The 15642-nt window shown below is 53.5% G+C and overlaps 2 protein-coding genes across 2 annotated transcripts in view; one reads left to right on the top strand and one right to left on the bottom strand.

The window, feature by feature from the left end:
* Positions 1–15642, bottom strand: part of Def8 (differentially expressed in FDCP 8 homolog) — a 93412-nt gene that overhangs the window by 27812 nt on the left and 49958 nt on the right. The window lies entirely within an intron of this gene.
* On the top strand, positions 4102–14571 carry Dbndd1 (dysbindin domain containing 1). The gene is made up of 4 exons (XM_027933043.3): positions 4102–4175; positions 12185–12331; positions 12710–12850; positions 14319–14571. The coding sequence occupies exons 1-4, from the start codon at positions 4145–4147 to the stop codon at positions 14474–14476; spliced, it is 477 nt and encodes a 158-aa protein (XP_027788844.2). The 5' UTR covers positions 4102–4144; the 3' UTR covers positions 14477–14571.

Genomic DNA, 15642 nt, shown 5'->3' with positions numbered 1-15642 from the left:
AATCCAGCTCAGTGGTAAAGCACCCTGGATTCAATCCCCAGGACTGGGTGCAGGGAGGATGTCAGATCTTGCAGCACATCTTCCTTCACATCTGTTTTTGAAGTGAAGATTCCAGAATCTAATCCCCCTAGAAAGTTGTATTGAGGGCAGTGTATGAGTAATGAAGGAAGGCACAGGTGGGCTCAGGTATTCCCAATCTGCCAGGAGAGTGATGCTCATTAGTAGGCAACCAGAGTCACAGCAATGAGCTGCTTCTGTCTGCCCACCCAAACCATGAATGTTCTTGGAAAGGAACAGTCATTTGAAAGACCATTGACTTACTAAACTCAGATTCTTAGCCATGATGCTATATTCATAGCAAGCCCTGAAGTCTTAATAAGGTCTGGCCCAGTGACTGAGCCTAGGCAACAAGGAACCAGCACCACTGTGCCTGTCTATATGCCTGACAGGAACCTCCTTTCCAAGGCTGGGGTGGGGGTAGGAGTCTCCCAACTGAGGTTTGGCAGGGAAGACTACAGCTGGATACCCCAGTGGGGTAATTACTGTTGTTTAACACTTACTTAACAGACCCAACACGCTAGGTACTTCATGCTTGGCTTTTTGCTTTAGAAGTCTGGCATGGAGCCTTGAATTAAATAAGTGGATTATCATAACTCCTTTCAACAAAAGGGGTAAGAATAGGATGGTTACATCAGGAAAGTTGAGACATATTGATTTTCATTGTGGATGGGCAAAGATGAATAGTTCAGGGAGCCCTGGGTGCACACTCCTTCACTCCTAATAAGGCCCACTGTCATCTGGGTTTTTCATATTGAATTCTGAATTCTGATTTTTAGAAGGGTCTTTTCTTCACATATATGGCTTCAAAACTTTGATTCAGTATCAAGCTGTGCAGCTTAGAAACCCTAACAAATGGCATTTTAGCTTCCTGAAAAGTCCAAGGGCAAATGTTAATACATACAAACCAACTGACTTTTTTGTCTAACATTTGGGCCTTCCTAATACAACCACTTGGTGATCCAAGTAAACTAGCTCAGGCTACCTAGTGCATCAACTGACTGCAGGCCTGGATGTTGGCATAATATGAATCTATATCTTAGAGGTAAATATTGAAGTAGTTAGAAAATGATATAATGTATAGAATTTTCTTCAAAACAACCCAGCAGCAGAGGGAGGTGACTGAGGACAGAGAAGACGAGTTATGAGCTAGAAGTTGTCAGATCAGGTTGGTGAGTTCTCATTGTGCCATTCTCCCCACCTGTGTATTTGAGAATGTCCTTAAGGAAAAGTTAAAGAGAAAATAAACACTGGCCTCTGACGCCAAATCACCTGTCAATTACCAGCTGGGAAGACTTTGACAAGAACCCCTCTGTATCATTTATTTGTCCCTGAAGTGGGATTCACTATCAAATAACAATTTGACATCATACAGGCAACTGCATAAAATGCTGTAGTTAATACAGTGACTTCATTTGTTTTGCTCATTAATGTGCAACCTGACAATGACTTAGGGGACAACTCACTCAGCCCCACTGGAGGGCAGCTCAAAGGCAGGGTTGGGACTCACTTAAAAGCAATTGAAGTTGCTATTGGCTGGGACCTCAGTGGTACAGACAGCCAGAACCAAGCAGGTCGCCTGCCATGTGGCCTGGTTCTAACAGGAGGCTTCCAGGAGAGCTGAATCCTTCTCATGGCCCAGGCTCAGAAGTTAGTTGACGTCACATCTGCCACATACTATTGGCAGGAGAAGTTACATGTCCAGACATCATAAGCAGAAATATCTCTATGGGAGTAGAAGATTCTGGAAGAAATACTGCTTTACCTTATTTTTTAGTTGTAGATGGACACCATACCTTTAATTAATTAATTAGTTTTTAAAGTTTTTTAGACACTGACAGACCTTTATTTTGTTCATTTATTTATATGTGGTGCTGAGAATTAAACCCAGTGCCTCACACATGCTAAGCAAGCTCTCTACTACTGAGCCACAACCATAGCTCCTAAATTTATTTTTATGTGGTGATGAGGATCAAACCAGTGCTTCACACACACTAGGCAAGCACTCCACCACTGAGCCATAACCCCAGCCCCTACCTTGCCTTTCTTAAAGTCATTTTGGATGACAGGCTTAGTGATGCAGGCCTGTAATCCCAGCAGCTTGGAAGGCTGAGCAAGGAGGATCATGAGTTCAAATTGAACCTTAGCAACTTAGTGAGGACCTAAGCAACTTAGTGAGACACTGTCTCAAAAAAGAGTTAAACCCCTCTGTGTTCAATCCCTAGTACCAAAAAAAAAAAAAAAAAAAAAAAAAAAAAAAACCTGGGATGGACCATGCCCACCCACTGCCCCCACTTTCAGGGGGGTCACTGGTCTGTTTAAGTGTTTAAGTCTCCACCATCTACCTTGTAGCTCAGCTTTGTCCCTGGGAGGGAAGCTTTGCCTCTAGAGGCATCAGAGAGGCCAGCAGCTCACATTCTGTGGGCCTGGAATCACTTTAAAGGGCTATTTAAGGCTACTTTCGTTTGCCTTGTAAACTAAAGAAAATGAGTAACTATTAGCCTGTGGAACTGACCTTCACCAAGTACTAAGGGGGCTGGCTACCGGGTGAAACTGGCCTGAGAACCATCCTGGAATCTGACTCTGGTTGGCTGAAGCTGTTTGGACCACCCTCCCTGGAGCCTCCATCTACAACTAAAGTCCCTGAAGTCCCTCTGTCACTTCATATTCCTTCCTTCAATGTCTTTTCCACTGGGACAAATTACTCCTCCCCCATGAAAGTTTTCTTTAATTTGTTTTTGTTTTGTGAACTGCAGAGCAAGGGTTAGGGTTAGGGTTAGGGTTAGGGTTAGGGTTAGGGTTAGGATGAGTCCTTCTCACTTCTAGCCCTGGTTGTGCAGCCTTGGGCACATTACTACCTACCACTCTGTGCTCCGTTTCTTCATCTGAAAACTCAGGGTACCACCTTCTTGGGATCACTAGGAGAAGTAATGAGATACTGTGTGTCAGATCAGGCAGGGCAGGCAGCGGCCAAAGGAGGCATATTTAAAAGGGCCCCTGAACAGGCTTTATTGAGATATCACTCCTGGGTGGAACTCAATCAGACCCACAGAGGGGACAGGGGAAGGGTCTGAGGAGAAACCGTGTGGAAGCTCGACCGGACTGGACTTTTATGGGGCTTACAGCAGGAAGGGAAGGGCTTGGGACAGGAAAAGGTGTTTCTAGGGTCCCTTGCCCCCTTGGAGTTGGTCAGGGGAGTTGGCTGAACTCCAGGATTGGCTAGGGGGGTCCTGTTGATTGACAGGTATTAGTCAGGAGATCTGGCTGATTGACAGGCGTTTCCACCGGCATCTGATTGATGTTCTTTTCCAGCGTGGGCTGCTTTGTTCTAAGTTGCCACTAAGTCGCCACCAAGTCGCCTCCACCGACCTAACACTGTGCAAAAACAGGTCGTTACATTATGAGCGCTCAAGGGTCTGCCCACATCCAGGGTCTGTGGACAGGCCTGGTACAGAACGAGCATTTGGAGATGAGACTGGACTGAGCCAGGCCCTGCCTTCCCCCCAGCCCGGCCCTCACCCCTACCCACCCTCAGTGTAGATTCATTGCATTAACCACGATCTGCAATTCCTGGTTTACCCCGCTCGAGGGTAATGCTGCTTTGACCCCTTCTTGGATCCCCACCGCCCCAGCACCACCGGACGCCGAACGTAGTTGGCGCCTCATAAATACCTGGGGGTGAACAAATGCACGGAAGCCACCGGGGCTGCCAGCTGCCGAGTGAGTGACCAGGAGCCCCAGGCACCCGGCAGAGGATGGGAAACGGGAGCCCCATCCGGTTGGGGACTGAAAGGGGTGAAGTCTGCGGGGGAGGGGGGCTGCAGGACCCTGGGCCGACAGGGGGCGCGCGCGGAAAAGGGCGGGGCCGCACCTGTCCTGCCCGGCTGGGGAAGATGGGGAGGGGACCCGGGACCCGGAGCAGCTGCGCGCCCCGCCCCGCGGGCTCCTCCCCGCCGCCGCGGCCCCCCGGCTGCTGCCCCGATGCGCTGTGCCTGGATCCCGGGCCGAGTCGCCGCTGCAGCTGTTGGGGCGCCCGGGCCGGGTGACGCCGCCTCCGCCTGCGCCCCTCCCAGACCCCGCTAGCCGCATGGAGCCCCCGGAGGGCGCTGGTCCTGGAGGTAAGTGCGGACCCAGCCCCGGAGCTCCGGCGGCTCCTGGCCCGCGGCCAGCGGCATCCCCTCCCCCGGCTCACCCATCCGCTGCGCCCGGGGCCGAAGACCCGCGGTCAGCTCCGGGCTCCCGCCGCGCCGGGCCCCGAGCTGGGGGCCCTCCGGTCCGGGCTCCTCCCGGAAACCGTCCCTGCGCGGGGCTAGGGGCGCACGGATTGCGTCCCCGCCCCCTGGTCCTCTGCACTCGCGACTCGGGAAGCCCGGCCCGGCGCCCTCCTCGGGAGGTGGCCTGGAGTTTCGTCCTGAGCCCCCTCCCAGCCGAGCCGGGATCCAGGGGCAGAGATGGGGCGGGTGGGGGCCGGAGTTTGGGGTCGGGGTCGGCGAGGCATGGGCGCGCCGGTGAGGGCTTGTCTTCGGTCGGCTTTGTTCGCCGCAACCGCTTTTACGGGGGGCGGGAGGGGGGCGGGGGGGGCGGGAGGGACTGGAGGCTGCGAGGGGCGCGGGAGCAAGGCGGGGTCAGTGAGGCCGTGGGGGCTGCGCCGGGGCTCCCGAGCTGCAGGCTGGCGGGTCCGCGCGGCCTAATGGCCACACGTCTGGGAGGGCAGGCTGCCTGGGATGCCCTCTCCTCGCAGCTCCTGTCAGTTCTTGGGGACCCTTCCCTTGAGGATTGAGATCCTGAGGCAGGTCTTCCTCCCTTGACTCAAGCCCAGGACAGGGTGGTGGCTGTAGATCTGAGGGCACTGTCAGAACCCTTCCATTTCACATCTCTTCCAGACCGGTTTTCAGTGATCTCCAGGCTGCCTGCCCAGGCCTAAGACATCCTGGATGTCCTGGATATCCCATCCCAGGGAGCCAGCCAGTGTCTGGGGGAGAGGCCAGCTGCCAGTCTGCCCCCGCCCCTCCAGCCCCCCACCCCACCCCGCAGCCACATACTGCGCCTTTCTCGGAGGGCTGCCCCTAGGAGCTGTCCACAAGCGATGGATCCATCCACCTGCCACTGTGTCTGGTAATGGGGGTGGGGGTCCTGTCTGAGTCTCTTGTCACTCTCTCTAAGCAGGAGACACACCCTGAAGCTAGTGGGTTTGGGTTTTCTGTTTTGTCATGGGGGGTGGATCAGAGCTCTCTTGCTATTGACATCCCAGGACCTTGGGTCTTCCCAGTAGCAGCCTCCTAGCCACCAAAAGTGGGGAGGACCGGAATGCAATGGCTTGGGGGACTCAGAGCTAATTCTGAACTGTGACATGTGGCAAACTGCTAGTGCACCCTGAGCCTCCATTTCCATGTCAGAGGATGCAGCCCCTTTACCCTATAGGGCTGTGGGAGGCCAGAGTGAGGTAAGAGGTGAGGCACCTGGGAGAAGAGGTGAGCTTTTTTCTCTCCTCCTCTGAGGAAAGAAAGAACTTCTCAGTAGTTTAAAGGCAGAGAGCAGGCTGATTTTCTAAGTGCATCACTTACTGACTGGGTTCTCAGATCCTAACAGTCTGTGCACAGACACTTCTTCCAGGTGCTTGTTCTGTGCAGGCACTGTGCCTACAGTTAGGGACCTGGCCAGGGAACAGATGGGGCTCATGTCATTGATACCTTTAGCCCTGTTCCCTTGTCTACACCTGGGCTAGGGAGCTCTACTTCGTGAGACCTCGTGAAGCCTCATGTTGGTGATTATGATGCCCATATCTGAGTTCTCACTGTTGAAATGTTATTTGGGGGCATATGGAGCATCCACAAAGTAGTGAGCCCTATTAACTAAAGCTCCATGCCACCTTTCAGCCCACAGACCACAACCAGGCCAGCTTATCCAGACCACTTCCAGCCTATCTTCAGTAGTATTTGGAAGCAAATATAGGCCTATTATTTCATCCATACTCATTTAAGAAATCACCTCTAAAATATAAGATAAAGCATCATCAAAATATTTTGTACCTGCCAGGTATGGTGGAACATACCTGTAATCCCAGTGACTTGGGAAGTAGAGGCAGGAGGATCACAAGTTCAACTCAGCAAGACCCTGTCTCGAGATAAAAAATTAGAAGGGCTGAGGATGTAGCTCAGTGATAAGGCAACCCTGGTTTGGTCTCCAGTAACAAAATATACTTTGCACCTAAGAGAATTAATAACAATGTCTTAATATCAAAGTGTGCAGACCATAGAAGTGAGACCTGTGTACAGGAATGCCAAGTGGGCATTCCTTGAGGGGCACAGCTAGCATCTTTGGACAGCAGGGCTCTATCCCATCCCACTTCAGTCTGTCTGAGGATCAGCAGGGACAAAGAGAGGGGCCATGGCCCTACCCTTAGAAGCCTATGAGTCTAGTCGGGGCAGCTCAGCCTCCTTAAAATCCTTGAGGGAGACCAGATTCAGGGATGAAGGTGCTGGGGAAACAGGGCAGAAGTGGCTCCTACTGCTGACCATCTCTTCCTCTCTGCAGCCATTTTTCTTTTGCATTTATTCATTCACTTCATTAATTCACTTGTTCATTCATTCAGTGGTATGTAGAGTGGCAAGGCCCTGGGAGTACAGCAGGGGACATGAGATTTGGGCCAAGTTTTCCAGGCACAAATGGGCTGGAAAATAGGTCAGCAGCAAAGCACAGGTGTCAGCAGTCGGCCCTGGGGGAAAACTGGTGGGCAGGACTGTGGCTCCCCAACTCAAGTCCCCACCCATAGGTCCAGGCAGCAGCAATCTCTGTAGGGGGTTAGGGGCTCCCTGCCCACACTGACATGGGTCTGCTGGGTCAACGACATTGCTGTGACCCCATACCTGGGGTCCTTCCTGGAGCACTGGAAACACCCACATGGCCAGGCACCATGGGTGACACATACTTGTAATCCCAGCTACCTGGGAGGCTGAGGCAGGAGGATTACAAGTTTGAAGACAGCCTTAGCAATTTAGTAATACCCTGTCTTAATATTAAAAGGGCTGGGAGTACAGGTCAGTGTGGGAGTGCCTGTCTAGCACACAAAGGACCTGGGTTTAATCCTCAGCACTGCAAAAACAACAACAGCAACAAGAAAACACCCACTTGCCCTGGCCAGGGCGATTCCAGGGGCTTCCAGCCCACCACGTCATGGCTTAGCTAGGCTTCCAGGATCCCACCCAGTGCCTGCCTGACATGTGACTCTGCTTACTACCCTGGAAATAGCCAAGGGCCTTGCCCCGAAGGGGTTCTGATTCTTCTTGCCGACCTGAGTGGTCTTGGGATCATTCATTCACAATTGTTGTGGGCCTGCTGTGCTCTGGGTCCAAGCATAGGTCTTGGGAAATCACATGAACTAAATGGGAGCTGCTTCCCGGGAATCACACCTCTCACCCAATCCAAGCCTCCCCTGGGGCTGTGCATGCTGCCTGCCATCATATGCACACAACACACTGGTGTGTATCACTTCTCACCCTGGGTTTGCCCATCAACTCCAGCCAAGATCAACCCTTATTTGTTACTACTGAGGATTGTTTTTTAATTGAGATATAATTCTAATATCATAAATTTTTTCTTTTCTTTTTTTTTTTTCCTCTTTTTTTTTTTGGTACTGGGGATTCAACTTAGGGGCATTCGACCACTGAGCCACATTCCCAGCCCTATTTTATATTTTATTTAGAGACAGGGTCTCACTGAGTTGCTTAGTGCCTGGCTTTTGCTGAGGCTGGCTTTGAACTCACAATTCTCCTGTTTCAGCCTCTCAAGCTACTGGAATTACAGGCATGCACCCCCACAGCCACATACTATGCCTTCCTCTGGCACTCGGAGGGCTTCCCAGGATCTGTAATGAGGCATGATGGTGTTCACAAACCCTCCCCAGTGCAAGTCCACAAGTGATAGATCCATCCACCTGCCCAGCTTAAATTTTACCCTTTTGAGGCATGCAATTCAGTGTTTTTGTTACATCCATAAAATTGTGCAGTCATCATCACTAATATTAAAATATTTTCATCACCTCCCCCAAACAACTATGTTCATTCCCCACTCCCATCCCACAGCCCTGGCAATCACCAATCTACTTTCTATGGATTTTCCTATTCTGAACATTTGATACAATGGAACCATGCAATAAGTGACCTTTTGTGACTGTTCTTACACTCCCTGTAATGTTGAAGTCTACCTATGTGTGGTATGTATCGTTGCTTTATATTGTTGGTTAATGTTCCACTTATGGATAGTCCACATGATCAACATTTAGTTTACCGTTCTCTGTTAGTAGACGTTGGGTTTCCACTTCAGGGACCATGCTGCTGTGAACATTCACGTCCAAGTCTTTGTGTGGATATAGATTCACATCTCTCTTGGGTAGTGCCTAGGAGTGAAAATGCTGGGTTTGTGGTAACTCTAGGCTTGATCTGAGAATCTGGAAGACTATTTCCACAGCAGCCACACCACTTTATATGCCAAGGTCAGTCTTGCCCCTTCCTGGGGGCTCAGGCTTCATCTGTCCCTTGCATTTTGACTTCAGTTTTCTGTTTTCATTGTGTTCTTACAACCAAAAGATTTGTGCTCTTGATGGCAAAAGTTGCATCTTCTACATTTTTCTCCCCCAATTTTTGCACAGATCATGGGACCAGGATTTACAGAATAAAGTCCAGATCATGACCAAAGGATCAAAACTAGACAGATGGCAACTTCAAAAGTTCAGGGGGTTGTGGTATAGCTCAGTGATAGAGCCTTTGCCTAGCTGTGTGAAGCCCTGGATTCATCTCCTGCACCACACAAAAAGAGAGGGAGGGAGGGAGGGAGGGAGGGAGGGAGAGAGAGAGAGAGAGAGAGAGAGAGAGAGAGAGAGAGAAACGGGTACTGCCTGCCCCATATCCAGCTAACTTGAAGATACCATCAACTGTTAAAATTCGAAAAGATCTTAAGAGTCATTTTAACAGGCTGTGCCTGGGGAGCTGGGTTTCTCCAGGGCTGACCAAGACCCTGTGAGATCCCAGGACCTGTAATGAGGCATGATGGTGTTCACAAACCCTCCCCAGTGCAAGACTTGGGGATGGAGCTTGGCCCTTGGCTGAGTCCTACTCAGGGTAGCCCATCTCTGCACAGTGGAGGGGAACTGGCACATGGAGCCGGTGGGAACAGTGCCAGCAGACTTCTTCCCTTTTGCCTGGACTGTGTCCTCACTGTACCACCATAAACATGCAGGCAGACGCTGTCCGTCTCAGCCTAGAACCCTTTACTAACTGTCCACGTGACCTTCACACAGCCCACCATCTCCCCCTACCCTTGCCCACCCTCACCCTGCTCTCCTGGTCCCACTGCAGTGCCCCTGGCTGTGCTTCAGATGACAGTGACATGCCCTTCAGGACTTCTGCAGTCCAGTGCCAGGGCCTGGGCCCAGGTACAGCATGGCTTCCTTCAGAGCCTTCCCTTGTCTCTGTAGACAGCCCTCCTGGCCTTTCCCTGGAATGAAAGAAAGGCCCCTTTACTCCTGCATACAGCCTGCTCCTCATGTTCATGCCTCATCTCCAGAACAGCATGGCGTGGAAGCAGTCTTTGTTGGACGGACAGATGTGTGCTTGCGTGCCTTCATGTTAGGTGAGGGCCCCACCAAGCAAGAGGCCAGCTGCGAGTGGAAACCCCACTTCTCTCCTCTTTCAGAATTCTACTTCCCACCTGAGTTGGAAGGGTTCTTCCCGCTCTGCTGGCTCTGAACAGAGATCCCCTGCTCTCAGCCTTGCACCATTACCCTGGAATCAGAGCTGGTCCTCATACCGTGCTGACGATAGACGCCACCCTGTGCCTGTCTCCTTATCCCCCCCCCCGTAGGTGGCTGTGAGGAGGCAGGCAGTGGGCAACATGGAAGGAGACTGCCTGACACAAGCACTAGAAATCCCTGAGCCACTGCCCAGGCGGGGGCTATCTCCCAGAGGTGGCTTTCTACAGAGCTGCTTTTCCTTGATTTCAGGGAAGCTGTTAGCGAGGGGGCGGCCATTGGGACAAAAGGGGGCAGAGGTGGAGCTGAGGGCCACCTACAGTAGCATAAGGATAGCCCTGGGCCACATGCCTGGCCCTTAAGCCTGGGGAGGTAAGAGCATCCTGTGGCTTCCTTAGCTAGGGGCTCTCTAGAGCAGGGACTCCCGGCGAGTCATCCAGGCCCTCCACGCCTCAGTCTCCCTACCTGTACCTCTTAGCTCTTGGTCACATGTCTCTCCAGACAGATGGCAGCTCCTTCCTGAGCTTCTAGCCACAGTGGAGTCTTCCTGCCACACCAGGGGGTGCAGCTCTGAGCTCTATGGAGTGTTGAGGAATGGTGACCACAGGACAGGCCCGTGGTATAGAAATCATACACTTGTACCCTAAGGTAGGCGACCTTGACGTCTCCTGTGATGTGTCCTCTCCCTGGGTTTCAACCCTGTGGACAGTGATTTGGGCCATTGTCCCCCTACTTACTGGTGAGGGGAGTGCCAGCTCCCCTAATCAGATTAAGATCTAAATCACATCTGTGTGCGCTCTGGAAAGTGGAAGGCCTCCTTGCTGGGTTGGGGGCCAGGACGCCAGCAGATGTAACTTTACCCTCCAAGGACACTTGGAAACCATACCACATTCCAGATGCCAATACAAGCAGAAACAGGATACCTTGTGCCCTTCCAGACTGACCAGTCCCCAGGCCTGGGACAGGCCATGCAGCGATGCAACCTAAGGGCACCAGGGACAGCAGGCTGGTTTTCCACTAAATGGAGGTCCTAGGCAACCTGGCAAGGAGACAGCAGTCGGGCCAGGGGGCTGCATCCCAGGCAGAACTTGACAGGCTGCCCATCATCCTGCCATCAGCTACTGCCAGACCCCCCTATCTCCTACACTCTGCCTAGCTCTCTTTACCACTGGCAATGGCCCAGAGAAAGGTGGGGACCCCCACCGGCCTGCACAGGTGGTCCTCACTTTGCATCTGTCTCTCCATGTTCTTATCTTCCTTGGCTCAGCTGGAGATGGAAGTAGGGTCATCAGGTGCAGGTGTCTCACCTAGCAGTATCCACACTGCCACCCGGGTCATTAGGGAAGACGGGCCGCCCCTCACAGGCAGCTGTCAGTGCTGGGAGCCCCCAGTGAGGCCCCCTCAAGGCAGCCTCCTGGGAGCAGCTGCTCCCCAACTGGTTCCATGTGCACAGCCAAGGCTGCAGGAAGGCCTCCACTTCCAGGCCCCGTGCAGGCCACTCCTACCCAAGCGCACAACAAGCACCTGCTTGGGTGGGTGTCAGAGGTCAGAGAAGCCCTCATGAAGGGGCTAGGGCTCCAGGGGACAGGGGACATATTGGGAAGAAAATGAGGAGGATACTCTGCCTCTTCTCTGGGGGAGAGGGGCTGTGGGGCCAGGCCTAACTGGTGAGCAGGCTCCTTTGGCTGTGTGGGAGTGAGGAGGGAAGGCACTGGGATGTGGCCACAGAGGAGGAGCTAGGGGCAGGCAGGGGGTTCTGGTACATTCTGGAAGAGGAATAGAGGGGATGTGTGGATGGAGAAATGAATCCCGAGTGACCAGAAGGGGCAGCTGGTGGCTGCATGGGACCACAGGGCACAGTCTCCATCCAAGCAGGTCCCTGGGGGTTCCTGTTCCCATCTGACAGGGATTAAAAAAAAAAAAATACATTTAAAAAAAAAATCGCACAGAAATAACTTGGAAGAACATTTACCCAATTGTACAGTGAGGCTGTTGGCCAAGGAATGCTAGGACGACAGACCGCACTTCCTGTCTTACTTTGTAACCTTCTTTTCATTTTGAAACCAGATATAACCTGGGTTTTTAATAGAAAAAGTCTACAGAGAAAAGACAGTAAAGAGCTGGCTTTGGGACCCCTGAGGGCTGAGCTGACAGGATAAGGTGAATTCCCACTGCAGGAGCAGCTTGGTGCTGGGGCCCTGGGGTTGTGCAGACATCTGCTTTGAAATGTCCCCTACTTATCCCCCTTTTGTTTGAAGCCTCCCCTGGATACCTGTGGCCATTGCCCAAGCCTCAATGTAAGATTCAACATACCAGGTCCTCATGCCCCCCTTCCCAGGCCCAATCCCAGGGGCCTTGATGGTAAAATTCTCTTGGTTGCAGAGATCATTAAGGAGGCAGAGGTGCCACCGGCTGCCCTGGGTGTCCCAGCTCATGGAACAGAGAGCAGTTGCCATACTCCTGTGGCTGAGGAGGAGGTGGGCATCCCGATACCAGCACCAGGGCTCTTGCAGGTCACAGAGAGGAGGCGTAAGTATCCCTGACCAGCCCAGTATCCTCTCTGGGGACCCCTAGCTCCACAGGGAACAAAGCAGCCTGGCTCTAGAGGGCAAGGACACGGTGTGAGGCGGTCTGGCCATGCTGAGCCCTTGCAGAGTTCTCATGACTTTGGCTCTTCGGCCTGTCTTGCTACTTATAAAATGGAAGACCCCAGAGAGCTCTCCACTCTTGACTGCAGAGCAGACCACCCGGGCCTGTTCTGCCCCAGGCGCGTCCTGGGCTAGCATTGCAGAAAGCTCTGGTTCATTCGTGGGCCTGTGGAAAGAGGCGGTGCACTTTCCTAGGCCCCCTGGGCTCTGAAGAGCCTTGTTGGAGGGACTGTGAGGTGACCATCTTCTTGTACCCCAGAGCCCCTGAGCAGCGTCTCCTCTCTGGAGGTCCATTTTGACCTTCTGGATCTCACCGAGCTGACAGACATGTCAGACCAGGAGCTGGCCGAGGTCTTTGCCGACTCTGATGATGAGAACCTGACCAGTGAATCTCCAGCAGGTGAGGCATGCAGGGCGGGGGAAGGTGACTTCTCCCCAATCCTGCCAGGTGCAGTGGCCACATGTGTAATCCTAGCAGTCTGGGAGGCTGAAGCAGGAAGATCCCAAGCTTAAGGCTAGCCTGGGCCACCTAGCAAGACCCTATCTCCAAGAGCTGGGGGTGTGGGTCACCGGTAGTGCACGTGCCTAGCAGGGGCAGGCCCTGCATTCAGGAACAAATGTGTGGCCAACACATGGTCTTACACCAGCTTCCCAGCATGAAGGAATTCCCCTCCTGTCAGAAGTGCTCTGCTCAGCTTTACCTTTCAAATGAACAACAAGAAGCCAAAGCCACAGTCACTTAAAAAGTATTTATTAAATGTAAATGTTAATGTTAGACTAAACACAAGGTGGGGTGGGGTAAATCTGACAGCCTGGGCTCCTCTTGGCTCACTGACTGGGTCCCCCCCCCCCCGTCCCCCCCCGATTCCCAAGGAGGTGCTGACACTGGCTGGAGATCCCAGGCCCTTCCCTCTGCCCACCTCACGAGCAACTGTCCTGGGCATGCCATCCTCCTGTCTCTACCCCAAGCCCAGCATCAGAGTTCGGGATCCACCCTAGGGGGACACAAGTGTCCTTCAGTCTGTCCCTAACAGTGAAGGTCACTGACATGACCTACACCCAGTGCTCCCAGAGAGGCCCAGACCCTGCGCCTGTTCCACGCCCAGGCCCAGGCTGGAACCTACACACTGCACCCATGGCTCAGGCTAACCCTGTACACACACACCCTGGGGGCCTCACTAAGGACAAGGCCTACTGAGGATCTTGTCAGTGACCAGCCACCCACATGTTCCCTGGAGGGGCTTATGGGGAGGGGCAGACTGTGTCTCCCTGGGGAGTCCAGGCTCCTAAGCGTGACAGTGGCACCAGGGAGGGGGGCAGGGTGCAATCGATGGGTGACCCTGGCTCTGTCCTTGTGAACAGCTTGTCCCAGCTTACTTCTAAGACAAGCCACCTGCCTGATCCCAGCCAATTCCCACTAGGCTCAATGTGTCCCAGGCAGTGGCCCTTCCAACCCATAAGCCCAAAGGTGTGTGCGGGGTGAAGGTTGGCCTGTGGCTGCTGTGGCTAGCCCACCTGAACCTCTAGCCCCAGACAGCCTACAGGGCCCCAGGCTGCACTGGGACACTGGGAGCTTTGGGGAGGCCCCGCCAGGTTCACTAGGAGGGGGCCAGAGTTAGGTTCACATAATAGGGGGTCAGACATGGCAGAGACTGCAGTGACTCCTGAGGCCACCAGAGGAGTCATCTGTCCACATCTCTGTATTCTGTGCACATCCCCACCGCAACCCACCCAGTGGCAGACCCAGGGTTAGAGACTTCCATGTGCGAGGCACGGGGGCCCAGGGCAGCAGCTGCAGCCAGTGACTCGGGGCTGGCAGAGATGCCAGCCACACGTGCCCACCAGAGCATCTGGTCTGCTTCCATCAGGTCTACACCCGCTGCCTAGGGCTGGCTGTCTGCGTTCCCCCTCTTGGACGAAGACAAGGGCTGAGCAGAACCGTGAGAAGCAGCCCCTCAGCGACCCAGAGCGACAGGCTGCCACTGTGGACACATTTCTCACCGTGGAAGGACCCAAGGAGGATTAGGCCAGTTCCATCTGCTCCAGAGACACCACAGGGCTGAGGCTCGACCACCACCAGGGTGGCAAAGCAAGACACTTCAGACCCAGGACACGCTCCGCCCCTCCACCCTCCCCATAAGGCTCCTGACAGCAGGTCAGGGTAGGGTTGCCAGCGCAGGCCTCAGGTCACCCCAGCACAAGCACAGCCCAGTGGCCTTACATCCAGCTGGTTTCTGGACCCTGGAACAGGGACCATACCACCTGGAGTCACTGCTTGAGGATGAAGCAAAGAATGAACAATGGTGGCCTAAACCTTCTGGAAATTTCCGTCTATAGGAGCAATGCTCTTTGTCTGTCAAAAGATTCCCCAGTATGCTTGGGGTGAGGGGGATCCAAGCCTGTGAGAGCCACTCCAAAACCCCCTGGGGTCTCCAATCTCAGCATCTCTTCATGCCACCATGCTTGGAAGCCACAGTGGGTTTGGCAGTGGCTCCTGGGTCACTACACCGCCCCCAGCCAAACATGGGGGGAGGCTCAGTCCAGAAAACCTCCACCTTGATTTCAACCTTGTCCCTTCCCCTCTGTCCAAGGAAGGCATGTTGGTACCAGGTCCCCCCGGCCCAGGTAACCCTCTACAACTTGTGCCTGCTTCTCTTGTCCCTGGGTATGACAGCCTGGGGCTGAGGGCCTGGCCCACCTCCTCTTTAGCTTAGAACACCAAATATTGCCAGACTGCCTCAGAACCTCAGCACCACCTCCCAGACCGCTCGAGGGGGGGCGGCTCGCCCTCTCCCATCCCACATCTATTACAAGGGCACCTAGTTTTGTCTGTTTTCCACATCCCACTGCCCAGCCCCAGCACAGCCTATCAAACACACTCTGTGACCCTGGGACCGGATCCTGGGAATATTCCAAGGAGGGGCAGGGGAAGTAGGGCCAACAGGCCTACTCTCTCTGCTGTGGGGATGTCCTAGGCACCCAACCCAGCTGCTCCCAAAATTCCTTTTTATGTGCGAAGAGACCCAGAATAGTCTTCTGGTCTGAGTGTGAATCAAAGACTGGTTTTGAAAAAAACTGCAAGCTTGCTCTGTGTCCCCAGTCAACCTGCCCTGCTCTGCTCCACACTGAAGTGTTTCTGGGGAAGGAAGACAGGCCCTTGGTCTTCGTTTTCACAGGTCTCCACTAGAGGGA

Source organism: Marmota flaviventris, chromosome 18 (assembly GCF_047511675.1).
Source record: "Marmota flaviventris isolate mMarFla1 chromosome 18, mMarFla1.hap1, whole genome shotgun sequence".
Taxonomy (NCBI): Eukaryota; Metazoa; Chordata; class Mammalia; order Rodentia; family Sciuridae; genus Marmota; species Marmota flaviventris.
The sequence above is the reverse complement of the archived record's forward strand: the minus strand, read 5'-3'. Positions and strand labels throughout refer to the sequence as shown.